Source organism: Rousettus aegyptiacus, unplaced genomic scaffold (genome assembly GCF_014176215.1).
Source record: "Rousettus aegyptiacus isolate mRouAeg1 unplaced genomic scaffold, mRouAeg1.p scaffold_m13_p_8, whole genome shotgun sequence".
Taxonomy (NCBI): Eukaryota; Metazoa; Chordata; class Mammalia; order Chiroptera; family Pteropodidae; genus Rousettus; species Rousettus aegyptiacus.
The window spans coordinates 91,766,358-91,786,185 of NW_023416311.1; the positions used below are offsets into that span (position 1 = coordinate 91,766,358).

At 37.3% G+C, this 19,828-nt stretch overlaps 1 protein-coding gene across 2 annotated transcripts in view; it reads right to left on the minus strand.

The window, feature by feature from the left end:
• SLC1A3 (solute carrier family 1 member 3) overlaps positions 1-19,828 on the minus strand; it is a 94,690-nt gene that overhangs the window by 39,525 nt on the left and 35,337 nt on the right. For both annotated transcript variants that reach the window (XM_016142465.2, XM_036225759.1), the window contains one exon: positions 17,571-17,708. In XM_016142465.2, coding sequence (XP_015997951.1) covers positions 17,571-17,708 — 138 coding nt within the window. The remainder of the gene's footprint in view (positions 1-17,570; positions 17,709-19,828) is intronic.

Here is a 19,828-nt window from a genome sequence, read left to right on the forward strand (position 1 = left end):
ATAAAATGTTACACCTACCTTATTGAAAAAAAAATTTAATTGTGGTAAAAAACACATAAAATTTATCATCCTAATTATTTTTAAATGTACAGTTCAGAAGTGTTAAGTACATGCACACTGTTGTGTCACCTGCCTTATTTTTAAATTAGATTTACTCTTATTCACTATAAGTAAATAAATTAACACATTGTATTTTAATGTAACAAAAATTTATAATTGATGTATTATATCTACATTTTAAAGGATTACATTATTTTAGTATACACAAATACCTGAAATTTGAATTTTACCATTTTTGAAATGTAAAATACACAATGATAATACCCAGGCTACATGTCTTATGACTTCAAAAGTTTTAGCTAAAATACAAATCTTACAGGTAAAAGCAAGTCCTCCTACACCTAAGACAAACAAAATGTATTAGTAGTAAAGTACCACTGAAATAGATAATGCTATTCAACTATTTCCTTTTTGGGAGGGAAGGGGAAGTATATTTCAAAAGACTATGATATTACAGAACTAATCATTCTCACCATTGTTTTATTATTTACTTTATACCTTGTAACAAGAACTTAAGATTTATTTGTAGCAGGTACTGAACATAGAAAAGAATCTTTCTCAAGAATGACCATAACTAGGATCTATGACAAGCTCACAGCCATCATTGTATACAATCTAGTGTCCAGAGCTTTTAAGAAGTATAATTTCGACACAAAGAACGATTACAACTCAGAAACAAAAAGGTAGCACAATTTAAAAATGCGCAAAGTATCTTAATAGACCATTTTCTGAAGAAGACATACAAATGGTCAATAAGCACATGAAAAGATGCTCAACATCATTGGCCATCGGGGAAATGCAAATTAAAACCACAATGAGATGCTACTTCATACCTGCTAAGATGTCTATAACCAAAAAGACAGATAAAAACAAGTGTTGGCAGGAATGTGGAGAAATTAGAACCCTCATACACTTCGGGTGGGAATGTAGTATAGCCACTTTGTAAAACATTCTGGCAGTTCTTCAAAAGTTAAGCATAATTACCATACAATTCAGCAATTCCACTCCAGAGTATATACCCAAGAGAAATAAAAACATATGTCTATGAATGTTGATAGCAGCATTGCTCACCATAGACAAAAAAAAAAAAAAAAAGGAACAAATGTGCATCAACTAGTGAATGGATAAATAAATTGTGGTATGTCCATGCAATGGGATACAGTTGGCCATAAAAAGGAACAAAACACTAATACATTTGACAGCATAGATGAATCTTGAAAACAGTCTGCTAAGTGAAAGAAGCCATTACAAAAAACCATATATTGTGTAAGTCTATTTATATGAAATGTTCTGAAAACAAATCTATAGATAAAGAAAATGAAAATAGACTGGTGTTTGCCTAGAGCTTGGGGAATGGAATGATTAAGGTATCAGAGCTAAAGTATCTGGGGTTTCTTTTTAGGGTAATGAAAATGTTCTAAAATTGATTATGGTGATGGATGTACAACTCTAAATATACTAAAAGCCACTGAATTATACACTTAAAATGGATAAATTGTATGCATATAATTTATATCTCAATAAAGTTGTTAAAAAATAACTGCAACCTTAAAATAAGAATAACCCATCTACCAATACCAAGAAGCAATTTTAGGGACTATATATAAACAAAGAACCTCTCTTTCTATTGTAAAATAGGTTTCTATCTTTCCAGGGAACAAAGGAAGCTTAGTGGTAAATGTCATCATTTGGCAATGAGATGTCTCTAGAAGTTGAAAGTCTGATACACATTGCTATGTATCCATCTTTCACATAAGGAAACTGTCTTTATGTGATGTATACAACACTTTTCAGGCACTTGCCTTCGCTTGGTAGTTGTGAAGTTAGTGTTCGGATGTTTATTTAATGGGAAATTATATAGTGACCGACCCATGTTCCCATAGCACATCTGTGTTCTGCAAGCTCAACCCAAATGTTTTCAAAAATCGAAAAGTGTGTCCAATTCAGAGGGGGAGAAAATTAATAGATTAAAGTCAATAGATTGGATTCTCTTAATTTTAAGGTTTTTCATGATAAATTAAAAAAAATCTTTCTTGCCTTTTACTCATCTGAATAATAGCAGAATAAGGGCTTGAAAACTATGAGATATTATACCTACATGATTTTTGAAATTGTCAACAAGCGTAGATTTAACAGCATATAGTGTTTATGGAAACATACTTATAGTTCTGCTCTTATACTACACAAGAGCCATATTTTCTCATTCTAAATGTGTTCTTATGTCATTTAGAATTCAATATGTAAATATTTTTAATGTACCTATAAGAGTGTTATGAATTTTTAGTTTTATTCCTAAATATGTTTAAGAACTACTACATTAATGTCTGGCGCTAAGACTATCTTTGGGGTCCATATCAAAGGAATGCCTTCAGATATGTCATTAAGTATACTTTCTAAGACTCCAGTATAGAAACTACTAACATTTTCATTTTTTTTCTTAAATATTTAATGAGTGTAGGTTAGGTATACTGATATTAAAAATTTTTTGCATGTATCACTATATTATAATTTGGGAAATTTTTACAATATACTTTCAGGAAGTTTTAAAAGATTAAAACTTCAGCTCTTCATACAAACACCTTTGTAAATAATGCATTTAAATTACAGCTTAACTAGAACTACTATAGTTGAGAAACCTTAATGTACAGAAAAAAATTCTGGAAAAGTTTTAAATTAAAAAAGTTACCAACAGTAGAGGTATGGTCGAACTATAGCACTTTTCAGAGTTGGGAGGACTTTGGAAAAAAGAACACACATACAAAACTATGCTTACACATACACACATTCCTATTGTACTATGAAGAAAAACTGTGTCCCAAAATTTCATAGCGTCAACACTTTATTGAATTATTTCCTACTAAAGATGTATCATGCTGTGGTTGCAAGGGAGTTTTGGTAATTAATATAAAGCACTGATAGAGAAGTTTGTGCCATAAATGGAACAAAAGTAAAGAGCTTGGCTGACAACACTTTCTTCAAGTGACTGACAGCTCTTGGTGTGTGTGTGTGGTGAAAAACCATAAAATATGTCAAAATTATTTTAAATGGTATACCTGTTACATTTCTTTTGCTTTTAGAAATGTAATGAAATTTCTGGTTTGCTTCAAAATAATCTAGTAGTTGGAGGGAGTGTAGGTTGGGGAGGGGACCTAAGGATATTGCAGATCAAATACGATTGTGTGTGTATAGATGTAGATTTTTTTCCCCAACAGTATTGACAAATCCTGGTAATATGGATGTCATTTTAATGGGCCAGGACACCTACATTCATCCCGTTCTTCCTACAGAACTCATCTTAAAAGATTAGCCACCAGTTCCTTCTGACTTGTTCACTTGCCCCCAGAATCACAGAGCTCAGGTACTAACCAACTTTAATCCAATGCCCTGTGAAAAGAAATCCCCTTAGTAATTTAGGGGAAGTTTCTTCCCTCTGAAGAAAACTCAGATGGAAACTCAAGCAATTGTTGTTGTTGTTGCTGTTGTTGTTTTTCAAATACAAATTTGGCAAAACCCCTTTCCTCATATGAGGAAGTCTAGGAAACAAACATTTGAAAAGTGTTACACCTCTGCGTAGATGTTGATAGGTTAGTAAAGCAAGGGCAATCATGGGTGCACTGGCTTCAGCCTGGGGAGCTGAGGTTATTACAAAGATCTTCTCCATGGAGAAGCTAAAAAGAAGATTATCTTGCCTGAAAAAAAAAAAAAAAGAATTTGCAGAAACATAAGACTTGGGAACCAAGATTCTATGCAGACTCAAAATTGGCTGGATCATTCTGGCAGATCAATCCTCCAACAGAGGATACCACCACCCCAAAGCCCTTTTCTGCTTCTCACGAAATGCCAGTATACATGGAACACAGGAAAGACAGAGTACTCACCCCTAGAAATATACAATCTAAGGCACCAAAAGCCTTGTCTGGCTGTAGAACCTTCTCTCTCTGTCTCTCTATTTCTTTATCTGTCTTTCTGCTGGTAGAAACCCCATCTTTTTACTTGGCTTTATGGGACACAAAGAAGTCTTTTATAATGGAATGCAGGTTCCCAGTTATTCCCAGGGTAAGCAGTTCTCTTAGCAGAAGTCCAGTCAAATCAGCGTCAAGAGACTGGTGTCCCCGTGTATGTGTGGGAATACTTCTGTGGTTTGCTTTGTATATTTCTATATTGTTTTACTTATACATATAGTAAGCATTCATTTTATTTAAATGACTTTAAATAAAATTGTATGGAATAAATAATGCTATTCCTCTGGGAATATGTATTAGTAGGTGCCAGGGGAAAGCTAGGGAAGACTTCCTGGAAGAGAGGGTATCTGAACTATTAAGGACCTGAACTAAGTGGCAACATCTCAAAGAACAAGTCTAGAAAAACTGCAAAGTGATGGTCCTCATCTCTGGGTGCACAGTAAAGTCACCTGGATAACTATAAAATATACATTTTATAGTTATCCAGCCTCATTTCAGACCAATTAATTGAAGACTTCTGAGATGGGTGGGAGGCCGAGCCTGGGTACTACATCCCACGTCGCTTAATTAATCTGAATGGGGCAGTACAATTTCTCGTAATGTAAATGCCAGAAATTAGAAGTGTACAAGTTAGTGTCTCATGCAGAAGCATTCCTGTCACCCAGGTCTCACCCACCACTTTCAGCCTTTAAGCACAAATCTCTAGTCAATCTATCAGGTAATTCGCTCTCCAAGAAGCCATTATAATATCAACGGAAGATAAGTATCTCTTCCCAACACTTCCCATGGACTTCAATTCCAACAATGGTTTGAAGGGAATGATCAAATTGGTAAAAAATTTATTTTTCTTAGAGAAAAATTTAATTTTAAAGGAAGCTTTTAAATTTTGTTTTAATTTTAAGGAAACTTTCTAAAATTCCTTACAAACAAAAACCGATCAAAACTGCAGGTAAACTTGAAGCTGCTTTAATTCACTGATAAGAAATCCTAATTTGTGCAGGCTGAAACCTTCTGGAAAGTTCCATCTTACACAGAGCCTTAAGCCTACAGTTTCTGATCTTTCAACTCAAGAAATGTTCCATTTTTACCAAAATTTTTCCCCCCATAATTCAATTCTGAGGGATTAGGCGACCACAGGCTGAACTCTTCTGAGTCAATGGTTTGTTGCAGCTTATACAACAGCCGACCCAACCCCAGCTGGTATTAGCAGAGGGTTGGGTCAAGGTCACTATCCCTAGTCAGATATGTGACATCTAGGACACTGGATTCAATTCTGGGAACACAAAAGGGTGCAGGGGAGGGTAACCAGGGTAGAAGCAACTAGAAGAATTGGGCATATGAGAAGAATTGGGACACCTAGACTGAGCTCAGTGCCCTACTGAGACCATCTGATTGTTCCACATGATGCAGTTAGGACCATGGGTGGACCTTAAAGGAGGCAGACTTCAGCTCAACAGTCTGGACCATCTGAAAATGCAATGTTCAGGTGGTAGCTGATGGCCATCCTCCAGGGGTGCTGGAGAGGGGTTCCTGCCCTGAGTGCCTCGTTACGGTTTTACCTCTACATGCCTTCTGGCTCAGAGAGCCTCAGGTCTCCCAACTCCCCTCTGAAATGGAAAGTTTCTGTGGTTGAAATCCTGTCAGGTGCATCTTCTCTCTCTGACTCACAATCTGTGAGGCTGCATTCTCAGCAATGACTTTTACTGAGAACCTCTCAGAGTCTCACATCTGGCTCTTACTGCATTTAATGGTAAAAGAGTCAGGTGTGAAGAAAACAAGGCAGGACCAAAAAAAAAATTATAATAATAAACCAAAAACAAAAACCAGCCAAACAAATAGACTCCTTTGCCTACCAATAGAGTTGTTTCCTGACTAGAGAGCCTGAAAACTGGAGAGTCAGGAAGAGGAAGGGTGGCATTGCCTGTTCCTTACTTTGTTCCCCCACTGGGCTCATCCTGCCTGAGTCACCATTACCCTGTGTTCTCTCAGTCACAAGTCTATCTCTTAACCACACTTTGAACTCCTTGGGGTCAGGGACCTTGTCTTCTTCATTTTGGTATCTTCATGTCCCAGAAAAGAAGCCAGTCCATAAAAAACCTCAACAAATGCTTATCGAATGAAATTATCTGCAATGGCAAAGTAGACATTTTTTGGGACAGCTAGACTTTTAAAAACTCATTATCTTTTTATTTTTCGGATGTATAAATTTCTTTAAAAATTTTTTTTCAGTTACAGTTGACATTTGATATTGTTTTGTATTAATTTTGGGTATGCAGCTTAGTGGTTAGACATTTATATAATTTACAAAATGGTCCCCCAGATAAGTCTAGTACCCACCTGGCATTATACATAGTTATTACACTATTATTGACTACATTCCCTATGCTGTACTTTATATCCCTGTGACTATTTGATAATTACCATTTTGTACTTAATCCCTTCACCATTTTCACTCAGCCCCCCGATCCGCCTACCATCTGGCAATCATTAGTTTGTTCTCTGTACCTATAAGTCTGTTTCTGTATTTATGTATGCTTGTTTTTGTTCTTTAGATTCCACACATAAGTTAAATTACATGGCATTTGTTTTTGTCTGACTAACTTCACTTAGCATAATGCCCTCTAAGTCCATCCATGTTGTTGCAAATGGTAAGATTTTATTCTTTTTTATGGCTGAGTATTATTTCATTGTATATATGTACCACCTCTTCTTTATCCAATTGTCTATTGATGAGTACTTAGCTTGCTTTCACATCTTGACTATTGTAATGCTGCAATGAACATAGGGGCATATATCTTTTTGAATTAACATTTTGGATTTTTTTTTTCAGATAAATAACCAGAAGTAGAATTGCTGGGTCATAAGGTAGTTCTATTTTTAATTTTTAAAGAAATCTCCATATTGTTTTCCACAGTGACTACACCCATTTGGAATCGGCTTTTTCCCATGTCTGCACCAGCACTTGCTGTTTGTTGATTTACTGATGATTGCCATTCTGGCAAGTGTGAGGTGATATTTCATTGTGGTTTTAATTTGCATTTCTCTGCTGATTAGTGACATTGAGCATCTTTTTCTGTCTATTGGGCAACTGTATATCCTCTTTGGAGAAACATCTATTCAGGTCCTCTGCCCATTTTTAATTGGATTGTTTTTTGATGTTAAGTTGTATGTGTTTTTTATATTTTGGATATTAATCCCTTATTGGATTTATTGGCAAGTGTCTTTTCTCATTCAGGAAGTTAGTTGTCTTTTCATCTTGTCGATAGTTTCCTTTGCTGTGCAAAAACTTTTTAGTTAGTTTCACGTAGTCCCATTCATTTATTGTTTCTTGTTTCCCAATCAGAAAAAAATATTACTAAGAACAATGTCAGAGATTTACTGCCTATGTTTTCTTCTAGGATTTTTATGGTTTGGGGTCTTATATTTAAGTTTAATCCATTTTGAGTTTATTCTTGTATATGGTGTAAGAAAGTGGTCTGGTTTTATTTTTTTTGCATGTATCTCTCGTTTTCCTGACACCATTTATTGAACAGATGTCTTTGCCCCATTGTATACGTTTGCCTCCTTTGTCATAGATTAATCGATCATGCAGGTGTGGTTTTATTTCTGGACTCTCTATGTGTCTATTTTTATGCCAGGATCATTGGTTTTGATTACTATAGTGTTGTAGTATAGTTTGATATCAGGTAGCATGATACCTCCAACTTTGTTCTTCTTTCTCTAAGTTTTTTTTTTTTTCTGGCTATTCAGGGTCTTTCATGGTTCCATATAAATTTTTAAGATTATTTGTTCTAGTTCTGTGAAAAATGCCTTTGGTATTTTGATAGGAATTGCACTGAATCTATAGATTGCTTAGGGTAGTATGGACATTTTAATAATGCTACTTCTTCCCATCCATGAGCATGATAGGTGTTTCTATTTATTTGTGTCTTCTTCAATTTCTTTCTTCAATGTCTTATAATCTTCTGAGTACAGGTTTTTCACTTCCTTGGTTAAATTATTACTAGGTATTTTTTTTTGATGCAATTGTAAATGAAATTGTTTTCTTAATTTCTTTTTCTGAGAGTTTGTTATTGGTGTATAAAATGCAACCAATTTCTATATATTAATTTTGTATCCTGCTGCTTTACTGAATTGGTTTGTAAGTTCTAATAGTTTTTTTTTTTTTTTTTTGGTGGAAACTTTGGAGTTCTCTATATGTAGTATCATGTGATCTGAAAATAATGACAGTTTTACATCTTTTTTTTCCAATTTGGATGCCTTTTATTTCTTTTTCTTTTTCTGATTGCTGTGGCTAGGACTTCTAATACTATATTGAATAAAAGTGGTGAAAGTGAACATCCTTTTCTTGTTCCTGATCTTAAGGACAACTCTTTTAGTTTTTCCTTACTGAGTATGTTAACTGTGGGTTTGTCATATACGGCCTTAATTATGTTGAAGTATTCCCTCTATTCCCAGTTAGCTGAGAGTTTTTATCAAAAATGGATGCTGGATTTTGTCAAATGCTTTTTCTGCATCTATTGATACGCTCATATGGTTTTTATACTTTATTTTCTTTATGTGATCACATTGATTGATTTGGAGATATTGAACCAACTTTGCATCCCAGGAATAAATCCCACTTGATCATGGTGTATGCTCTTTTTTATGTATTGCTGAATTCGGTTTGCTAATATTTTTGAGGGTTTTTGCATTATGTTCATCAGGAATATCGGCCTATAATTTTCTTCTTTTGCAATGTCTTTGTCTGTTTTTGGAATAGGGTTATGGTGGACTCGTAAAATGAGCTAGGGAGCTTTCCTTTCTCTTGCATTTTTTGGGAATAGTTTAGAAGGCTAGGTGTTAATTCTTTGAATGTTTAGTAAAATTCACCTGTGAATTCATCTGGTTAAGAACTTGTTTTGGGGGAGTTTTTTGGTCATTGATTCAGTTTTGATAGTAGTAATCCGTTAGTTCAGATTTTCTGTTTCTTCTTGACTCAGTCTTGAGAGGGTAGGAATTTAGAAATTCCAGATTGTCCACTTTGTTGGCAAATAATTGTTCATAGTACTTTTTTTATAATCCTTGGTATTTTTGTGGTGTTAGTTGTCACTTCACCTCTTCCATTTCTGATTTTACTTATTTGAGTCTTCTCTCTTTTTCTCTTGATGAGTCTGGTTAAAGGTTTATCAATTTTGTTTAGCTTTTCAAAGAACTAGCTTTCGGTTTCATTGATCTTTTGTATTATTTTCTTAGACTCCCGTGTTTATTTCTGCTCTGATCTTTATTATTTCCTTCTTTCTACTCTAGGCTTTGTTTGTTGTTCTTTTTCTAGTTCCTTTAAGTGTAAGGCTAGATTGTGTATTTAAAATTTTTCTTGTTTCTTGAGATAGGCTTGTATCACTACAAATGTCCCTCTTAGGGCTGTTTCTGATGTGTCCCATAGATTGGGGGTCATTGTGTTTTCATTTGTCTCAAGATATCTTTGACTTTCTTCCTGGATCTCACTGTTAATCTATTTATTATTTAGAAGCATGTTATTAGCCTCCATATGTTTGCATGTTTTTCAGTTTTTTTCTTGCAATTGATTTCTAGTTTTATACCATTGTGGTTGGAGAATATGTTTGATATAATTTCAATCTTTTTAAATTTATCGAGACTTATTTTGTGGCCTACCACATGTTTTATCCTAGAAAATAATACATGTGAACTTGAAAAGAATATGTTTTCTGCTGCTTTGGGATGAAATGCTCTAAAAATGTCAATTAAATCCATCTGGTCTAAAATGTCATTTAAGGCTGCTGTTTCCTTGTTGATTTTCTGCCTGGAAGATCTGTCCATTGATGTCAATGGGGTGTTAAAGTCCTCTCCTATGACTCTTGCTGCTTTAAAGATTCCCTCTTTGTCTTTAATTTTTGCAGTTTTAATTATAATGTGTCTTGGTGGGGGCCTCTTTGGGTCTATCTTGGTTGAGACTCTCTGTGCTTTCTGGACTTGTATGTCCATTTCCCTCACCAGGATAGGGGCGCTTCGGTCATTATGTCTTCCTAGATGCTCAATCTCTTGTTCTTTCTCTTCTCCTTCTGGTACCTCACCCTCTCATGTGAATGTTGTTACACTTGATGTTGTCCCAGAGGTCTCTTAAATTCTCATTTTTTAAAATTCTTTTTGTCTTGTTGCTGTTTTGATTGGTGTTTTCTGCCACCTTATCTTCCAAATCACTGATTGAATCCTCTGCTTTATCCAATCTGCTGTTGATTTCTTCTAGTGTATTCTTCACTTCGGTTACTGTATTCTTCATTTCTGATTGGTTCTTTCCCATGGTCTTTACACCCTTATACTATCTCTTCATTGAAATTGTCACTAAGTTCCTTGAGTATCCTTAAAACCAGTGTTTTGAACACTGCATCTGGTAGATTGCTTGCCTCCATTTCATTTAGCTCTTTAACTGGAGTTTTTTCCTGTTCTTTTATTTGGAACATGTTTGTCTCCTCATTTCAGCTTCCTCTCTGTGTTTGTTTCTATATATTAGGTGGATCTGCTATGTCTCCCAGTCTTGACAGGGTGGCCTTATGTAGTAGGTGTCTCGTGGGGCCCAGTGGTACAATCTCCCTGATCACCTGAGCTGGGTTTCCCAGAAGTGTCCCTTGTGTGCATTGTGTGTGCACTCCTGTTGTAGTTGAGCCTTGACTGCTGTTGGTACATCAATGGTTGGATTTGACCCCCAGGTTGACTGCTGTAAGGATTGGCTATAACCGCAGCACACAAGCTGCTGTGCAGGAGCTGACCTCATGGAGTAGGATTTGCTCCAGTGGGCTCTAGTGCCTGTTGAGATGATCTGTTAGGTAATCATCTCAACAGATCAGGTAGTGCTCTGTTATGGTCTGAAGGTGACCACCGGCTGTGTTAATTCTGGGACCTCTTGCAAGGGGCTCCGGTGCAAGCCAAGATCAGCTGCTGCTTGTGACTGGCTGGCAGGCTACCTGGCAGAATCTACAAAGCAATCTGCAGTTAGTAGCTGCTGATGTTGGACCTGGAGGTGCATGGGAGAGTACGTACTGTGAACCAGAGCCAGCTGCCACCACTACCAGGCTTGTCATTGCCTACCAGCCGCCTGTAAGGCTCGGTCACTAAAAGAGCCCCTAGTGATACATGAGTTGGGTGAGGCAGCATCTTAGGGAGCCACCATGGTGAGGCAAGTGGTATTCATCAGATTAATAAAAATTTAGATTTGGCACCAGAGCTGAGCCTGGGGCCACTCAGCAAAAGGCACAGGGCACATTTAGGTCATCTGTCATCTGCCTGGGGCCTGCAGTCCTTTAGGAGTTTTTTAAGGAAGACTGCAGTGCGGGCCAAGGCCAGTTGCCTACTCTTGAAAGAGGCTCCAGTGGGGCATAAGTTAGGTGGGGCATAAGTTGGGTGGGGCACAGTCTCAGGGATCACCAGGGTGGAGTGAGTTGAGTTCACCAGGCTAATGCAAATTCAGCTTTAGCTATTTGAGAGGAGGGTCCAATGTGGAGACAATGGCAGCTGTCCCTTTAGCTGTTGTCCTGAAGCCACAAAACTCAGTTTTTCACTGTATGTCTCTGGTGCCTGCCAAGCTGCTGTCTGTCTGCCAGTGCCCAGGATGAGTGCCTGCAAGTGAGTGAATCTGTGCTTGGGCCCTTTAAGAGGATGGTTGGGTTTCCAGTAGTCTTCTGTCTCACCTGGATGAACTGGAATCCCTGCTCATTTTCATAGTCAGATGTTGTGGAGGCTTCTCTTCCTGGCATTGGTGCTTGGGGCAGGAAAGCCCAGTGTGAGACTGGGACTCCTTACTCCTCAGAGGAGATCTCTGTGGCTGAGGTATTCCTCCCAATTCTCAACTGCTACATGTGGGTGTGGGACCAGTCTGTTTGAGTCTCTACCCCTCCTACCAGTCTCTATGTATTTTCTTCTTTATATCCTTAGTTATAGGATTTCTGTTTAGTTAGTCTTCAGATGGTTCTTCAGGTTGATTTTTCTATAATTTAATTGTATATTTTGATGTGGTTATGGGAGGAGGTCATGGTCAAAGCATTTATCAACTCCACCATCTTGACCAGAACCTGGAAGTATGGGACAGCTAGATTTAAATGACTTTGTGCACATCTTACCAAAGTCCAAAGCTACTGAAAAAATAAGTAAAAATAAGTAAAAAATGCATTTAATCACCGAGATCTCTTTTGCTTATAATGCCCTTAGCTGGGTCTCCCATTATATTCTACAACCTCCCTCCCTGGATGGACATTACTTGGCCTTGCTTCCAATGTTTCTGAACAGACCTAGAAAGAAAATAAAGTGGAACCATCCTGTTGGCTTCAAATGAGCTGGGTTAAAGCTTCTTTCTGGCTTATTTCCAGGCTGCAATGATGGATGTTCACATGTTGAGACAGAGACTCAGTTTGTCTAAAGTTTTGGTTAGCTGGAAAGATCTGCTCACAGCATGTAAGCAGAGTGTGGAATTTGCTGCTGAATGGATTCCATGGTGCCACACACTGGGCCTGGAGTTTCTCAGGAAAGACTAGGGAGTTGTATAACAAATGATAATATTTAGAATTATGCAGCTGTCAGAAGGTAATCACATCTCATGCTGCAGGGCAGAAACCAATCCCCTTCAGTTGAGAGGAAGGAATTCTCTCTGCCTCCTATGTTGTTACTTGATTAACTTCATGGTTTCTTTTATTTACCCTTAAATAGCAGCGATTGCTGCAAGGATCGCAGACGAATGAGACACATGGAATCTGGAGCTCGACTGAGCATGTTACCTGTCTCTGAACTGAGCTCTCTTTACTTGCTCTAGAATGATCATTTACACAATGTGGACTACCAGAACAAGTCTTACTGCCGCTACTCATTGCCAGTAGCTACCACTAATTGAGCAGATACTGTGTCAGGTATAAATCCACAAAGTGCCATGACATTTTACAGAGAATGAAAGGGAGGGCCAAAGAAACTGCTCCCCACCTAAGATAGATATTTTTTTCTTCAATAAAAAGTATACATTAGGGAAATAGGATAAATCTATAGTCCCTTTTCTTGTACATAAGTGTTCGTAGTGTTTCCAAGAAGCCTCACCTATACTCCAGAGACATGACAATAAATAGTTAAAAATATTAAATTTTTCTTAAGCGATTTCTCTCATTTTTGCAAGCCCTTAACAAACCCTTGACATGTCCAAGAATTAAGAATTGTCTAGTGCAGTTTTCGCCCTCTTTTGTTAAATAAAATGACAAAATTTGAGATCACTCTTATTGCAACTGTCATCTCTCTGAAGCCAAGGGTCATACTTTGAGGTACATTTATTGTCTCTACTCTTATTTCCTCAGATAAGAGAGCCCCTTGCTGGGGATTGAAGCTTGGCGGCTTCACCTATAACTAAGTCTCACATTCCACTGAATTCATTGGTCTATTAATTTGGGAGGAAGCTGCCTAAGGAATATACAACACGTATCATGGAGCTTATCTTATGAAGGAGGGATTATAGGTGGGTAGGTAGTTTGTTTTGTTTGATGTATGTGTGTGTGTGTATGTGTGAGTGTGCATGCTTCATTCTAGATGCCAAAAAAAAAATATGAATGAATGAATGAATGAATGTTAAAAGATAAATTTCATGTATTTTTTAATCCTTCCTCCAGGATGCCCTACCATAGGTCCCAGACATTGCTGGTACTTTTACTATTGCTGTTGATACTCCCTCACCAACCTTTCATTTACAATTTGCCCAATCCCACAGTGATTGTTTGTCAAAAGTGATTCCCCCCATCTTCCCTTCCAGAAAATTGGAGACAGGAAAGATTCCTTTTTAGGTAAGTGATTGAGGAGGAATGTATACTTAGAATGAGAAAAGAAGAGAGTACTAGTTTTTGAAAAGATTCAGAAGTAAAAAGGAAATGATAGTTATGTCTACATAGCACAATGTGAAATGGAGTTTAATTATTATCTAGTAAATTTAATCAGGCTAAGCCAGCCAAACCAACTAATATTTTTTTTGGCAAGAAATATCTAGTTTGGCTGTCTATTCTGACCAAATCAATAGAAATTGGTGCCAAACCCTTATTTTATTTTGTGGTGTGTTGGCACAGGCATATTCTTCTTGTTCAAAAAAAAGTACTTGAGTACAAATCTAGCCATTAGGCTTTATCTCGGCATCTCCTTGGCAGCATCTGGAACGCTAACACACACCAAGGATGTTTGTAAAGATTGGAGTTTAAAGTTAAGGAAAAAGAGAACATGGTTTGCAGCCACTTTTTAGGCACAACTCAGAAACGCGGCTGTTTCAAGTATGAGAAACTTAGATTTAAATGTGACTTCAGTACAATTAAATTTATAGGATCTTTTAAAAGAAAATGCCTAATCCAAGAAAAGCAATAAGGGTTTTATGCATTTCAATTTACGTCTGCACAGAACCCGGGACTTTTGAACTTTAGAGCACTAAGTCTGTCAGCATTTTCCCACTGCGAAATACTTTCTATGGGAGCACGACCTCTAAGTTCTTATTCTGGTGCTCCTGCTGGGTGCAGAAAAGAACAGCACAGCTATGACACAATGTGGTGATACCCAGAAAATGGAGAGGAGGGTTTTCCAATAGCTATTTGTTTAGTGTGCAACACATATGGTATTGAGTAGCTGATTCCACGTTGAATAAGCTTTGGCATGGAACTGTCAACAGTGGGATAAGGTAACACATGAAACCTAGTGCTAGTCTGATGTGCGCACAAGTGGATTGGTGAGTTTCTTATCATTTATAGCACTGACACTCAAACTTGAGTTCCAGTATTGGTAGCCTGAGGGTTGCATTTGGCCTGCACATGTGCTTCGTTTGGCTTGCACTGTTTCGTTCTGGTAACTGAACAAACATATAAAACTCTAGAGGTTCTTAAAACTTTTTAGATATTTTGGATCCTCTTGAAAAATTAGAAGATTTGGGCCTTGGTGACACATGGAAACAACTGGCTGGAGCTGATACTTTTCAGGTCACAATAGTCTCCTTTCCTTCATTTGTCTACACTCTTCTGTAGCTGGGTCACTTTGCACTTATCTTCACACTTGGCCATGGCATTTTATTGGTCGAAGAGAAATATTTCTCTGTATCCATGATTCTATCAAAGTAGGAAAACAAACAGTAGCCTGAAATGGCAGTTTCATATATATAGGTCACCTACTTGGCTACCGGAGGCATTTGAGTTTGCTTTTCTATTCTAAAATAGTGAAGCCTGACTTAGTTCCCTCCCTAGGCAACACGTTCTTTAGTGACATCTCCCAATACACACAGGGGTGTGTGTCATTGGAAGAATGCCCTGTTCTTCTCATTCTCCCTGGGTCCTACCCCACTTTGGTTTAGAATCATTGTACTAAAATGCTGATGGAAATTCTTATTGAATCCGTCATTCATTCCAATTAATTATAAGCATTTAAATTGCTGTGTAGCTTGGCAATTATTTGTTTGAGATTAGCACCTTAAAAAGATCTTTGGCAAACTAAATAATTATGTCTCTTTTCCTAACACAATCCTGGAAAAGAGCTGACACTCTCTTCAAGGCCCCAAGTAACAGCATTCACACTTGCAATTAGGTTACATTTTAAAAGTTCCTTTTATATTGGTTGCTTATATCTTATAACTCTTTTCTCTTCAGTGATATCATAAATGTTAATGATTTCTCCAGGGTTTACCTATGAATTTCATTTTAACCATGCAAAAAAGGACCATGTCATAGTGTCATGGTTTTTTTCTTTCTCTGAAAAATTACTCAACAAAAGCTCTTCTTTCTTCAATAAAGTTGATGTATTAAGTATTAGAAAACACCAAGAAATTCCCCTTCAAGGTAACTGTCAACTAAGGTTACAACTAAAGTTACTAGTAATATTTTCTCAAATTGTACCTAACAAGGGCTTTCCACTTATAAAGGGTAACGTGGTGGGTTTTTAACGTAATTACCAGAAAGCAGAAACCTCTAAACACTTGAAGAGACAGTACAAAGAAATCCAAGACCCCGCTGCATCCAGGAAAACTGCAGGTACTCAATTCAGATGCCAGCCAGTAGGAACGGTGAAGAGGGACGCCCTGCTCCACTAAATAAAATGGTAGATATGAGTTCTGGCCTCTACATGCAAAGAACTTGTTTCCCAGAAAAGTGATAGCACATGGGTAATAAAATGAGGTTGAGCCCTCACATCGGCACTAATCTAGCTTCTGTGATAAGAATTGAGGTTAAAATGATTATCCCTGGTCAACAAGCAGCCAGGCCAGTTTCAAAAACAAGTGCCCCAAATCTTCCTGTCTGCATGATTGTTTTATGGGCAATTCTTCCTCCAATGGAAGCTTCCTGTACATGCGATCACTTGTTTAAAGACCTGGGCAAGTGGAAGCCAGCAGAGATCTGCCAAGCATTGAGGAAAAATCTGACATAATTTCTGTCCAAGTAATAGCCAGTCTCCTAAGGCATGTAGTACTTAGAATCTTGCCCCATGACTTTCGAGTTGTACGATGAAGTTCTTATTACACAGAGATCTTGAAAGGAGATTATAAATATCCTTGAGAACTAAATAAAAGAGGAGAAGATGTTCAGAGCCAGCTCACATAGGTGGAGTGAATTGCCTAAGGGGGAACAGTGAGCCAAGGGTGGAAAAGAGAACAACAGGGTCAGTAATACCTGAGTTCTGGGCTTTAGCTATAAACCCAGAAACCATCCTGCTGGGGCAGTGTCTATGGACATTGCTTCTCCAAGTCAGAGATGTGCTGTGGGGAAAGAGAAGAGTGGGCAGGAAGGAATGTACAGAAACAGTTTTATGCAACTTCTTGCCTCCATTTGTATTCACCAATCACACATACAAATGACTCTAACCATTTCCCATGCAGAAGTAAATTGTTATCTCGCTGGCGTAGAAAATAGAATCCTATCCTGCAAAGCTTCCATTCGTTGAAAATCCAAGTGTCAACTGACAAAATATCTGGATGGGGAAATCTCCCACCCCCTCCCCATTCTCCCACCATTGTGAAAGGTAATGGGGGTGGGGGACAACTGGAGAAGGAATGAAATCATGCGGGTTCACCAGGAAAAGATAGTGTTGGTGGCATCAGAGTTGGTGAGTGTGTTGTGGGCATTACCTCTTGATGAGGCTTCCAAGAAGGCTCCCGCTCAAGTCCTGGTGGCTCTGAGAACAAGCATTCTTGCATCAATAGCTAATAGGCTGTCCAACCAGATGTTATCTGGGTGGGATAAGAGGGTGAGAAAACAGACCTGTTGTACGCTGTTGTCAACTGTATCGCTGTGGTCAGAGAAGGCTGGTTGTGTAGTGTTTAGCAGGGCGCCTCTTCGAAGTGAGGCAGACTAGATTACGTGGTTGTTTAAATCCATTTCCTCTTGTGATTGGTAAATACGAGTTATAATCATTCATGCATTACTAAAGCCTCCTTTCCATCATTTTGAAGGGATTTTTTTTTTTTTTTTTGTCTAGAACAGAGCATGCATCCAGCAGAAACTTAAAGCGTTTATTTTTCTAAGCGATCTTTTGTAATAAGCACACTTTTAACAAAACTGCCTAAGGTACCTGTGACAAGACTGGAGATGATAAGCGGTAACACCAGCATCTGTAACATCCTCATCAGAAGCTCCCCAGGGAAGGAGAAGTACTTGACTTCCCGGTAGGTCATTTTGTATGGTCGGAGGGCAAATCCAAGAATTGTACCTGAAGGGAAAACAAACAAAAAGAAAAAAAGAAAAATTAAGTCTTTTTTGAAACTGAAGCAATAATCCTAGAAAAATGAACAAGCATTTTGGCGGGTGATCATGCCTGTTTGACAAGAGTAAATTTATTTAAGCAGCAAATATTTGTGCTGCTTTAAGAGAAAGGAGTGTGCCTATCTTTTCAGTCTTAGTCTGGCAGAGTCTGGCTGAATCCAGGGCTTCAAGCAGAACTCAGAGAAAAAAATTTCCTGGCTTTAGCAAATGAAAAATTTCTTTGTCTAACTTAAATGCAGTGGAACCAATTTTGACATGGCTCAGTACAGAGTTACAAAGATAGGGGCATAACTAGGAGACAAATCATGTATCCATGAACAAGGCAATATAAAAAAAATAAAAGCCTTATTATAATGGGGTTCCTTTGTAATGACAGATGCTAGAATGGCTAGCACGACCACTTATAAAGGGTAGTATAAATTTATTTTTTTTCCCAATTAAAAAAACTCCTCTTGTTCACATTGTTAATCCATTTACATCACCTCTCTGCCTGTACACCACACTTTCCGTCTACATGATCCTGACGTCGCCTTGGCAACTGCGTTGTACAGACTTATTATTTGCTGGCAAGAGAAGACTGCAAAATGAGTAGAGACTTTTTTTTCCAAAAAATTTCCCTGAAAATTTAGGGAAAATTAGGTGAAAGAGAAAGTAATTTCCTCTTAATTTTCCTTCTGCTCCTGGAACTTTGAGATATATATCTTTAAATGATACCTTTACATGTATAATTGAATTATGCGTGATACTTTTGAAATGTTTGGAAGTTAACAAAAGTATTGAATAAATTTACTCCCTCTCCACTTTCCCTAATTTACTCTCTTTGCTCAAGAAAATTTATTTGTTCTATGATTGCAAATATTTTCATTTTTTCCCCCCAGCTATTACTAAAATGTATGTTATAGGAGAAGCACTGAGTTATCTAAAAGCTAGAGGTTGGAGGAGGGAGAGAGTACGGGGTAGACACAGTTTTTCCAAAGGATGTAAGCAGTCCTTTAAGAAAACTGAACCATCGTAACTTCTTATGAAATGGGGCTCTTCTCTTATGAAATGTGACACAAAGTTCACTTCAATTGTCACTGCAATTCCAATTTCAACTCTTGGGTCTCAGCAACCAAGACATATCTATTCTTTGATTAAATATTGTGACATTTCAATTAAGAGTCTAAATTGATGTGACTAGAAAATTTAGCTAATCCAGTTTTCAGGACCTTCAGGAAAATATTTATTGCTTTTTTTCTAATATAACAATAATATGTTCTAGAGAGAAAAGTTGATTTGGAAAGTGCAGAAAAGTATAGGCAAGTCTGCCCATATTGGTTCTACCACTTAAATAGCAAATAGCTAATGCTTACTGAGGTCTTAGTATATGCCAAGCATTGTTGGCGGTGCTTTTCCTGTGTTAGTAAATTTAATCCTCACGAAACTTCAGGTACTGTTTTACCACTAATTTACTGATAGAGAAATCTAATCACAGTGAACTTAAAACTTGTCTAGTTCCTACAGCTAGTAAATATCAAAGTCAAATAGCTATTCAAGTGACAAGTCCGGATTTAAAGCCAGGCAATTTGAATTCAGATCTCACATTTCTGACCACCTCACATACTTCTTTTCTCTCCAAGTAGAGTGAAGACAACCACTGTTAGCACCTGAGTGAGTTTCTTTCCAGAATGTTCCCACACAGAGTTAAGTATATAGGAATCACACAGAATATACTTTTTCATACATGGTCACCAAAAACTTCACTTTTAGGCCTCATGATATCAGATGCAATGATTGTATTAAAATTTAACTTAATACTTCCTTTATTGTTGAACACTTAGGTGGTTTAGCATTTTTCACTTTTACGAAGAACATCATGATGAATATATGAAGGTTGTTTTATATCTAGAAATGTTTTTAAAATTTATTTATTTAAATTAGTTTCAAGTACACAGTACATTGTTTAGACATCTATATAGTTCGTAAAATAATCTCCCATATTTTTTTAAGTGTTGTTTAAAAAAGAAAACCAGTGCATTTAAGGAATATGACCATATTGATTCATGCTATCAACTTACTTTCCCAATG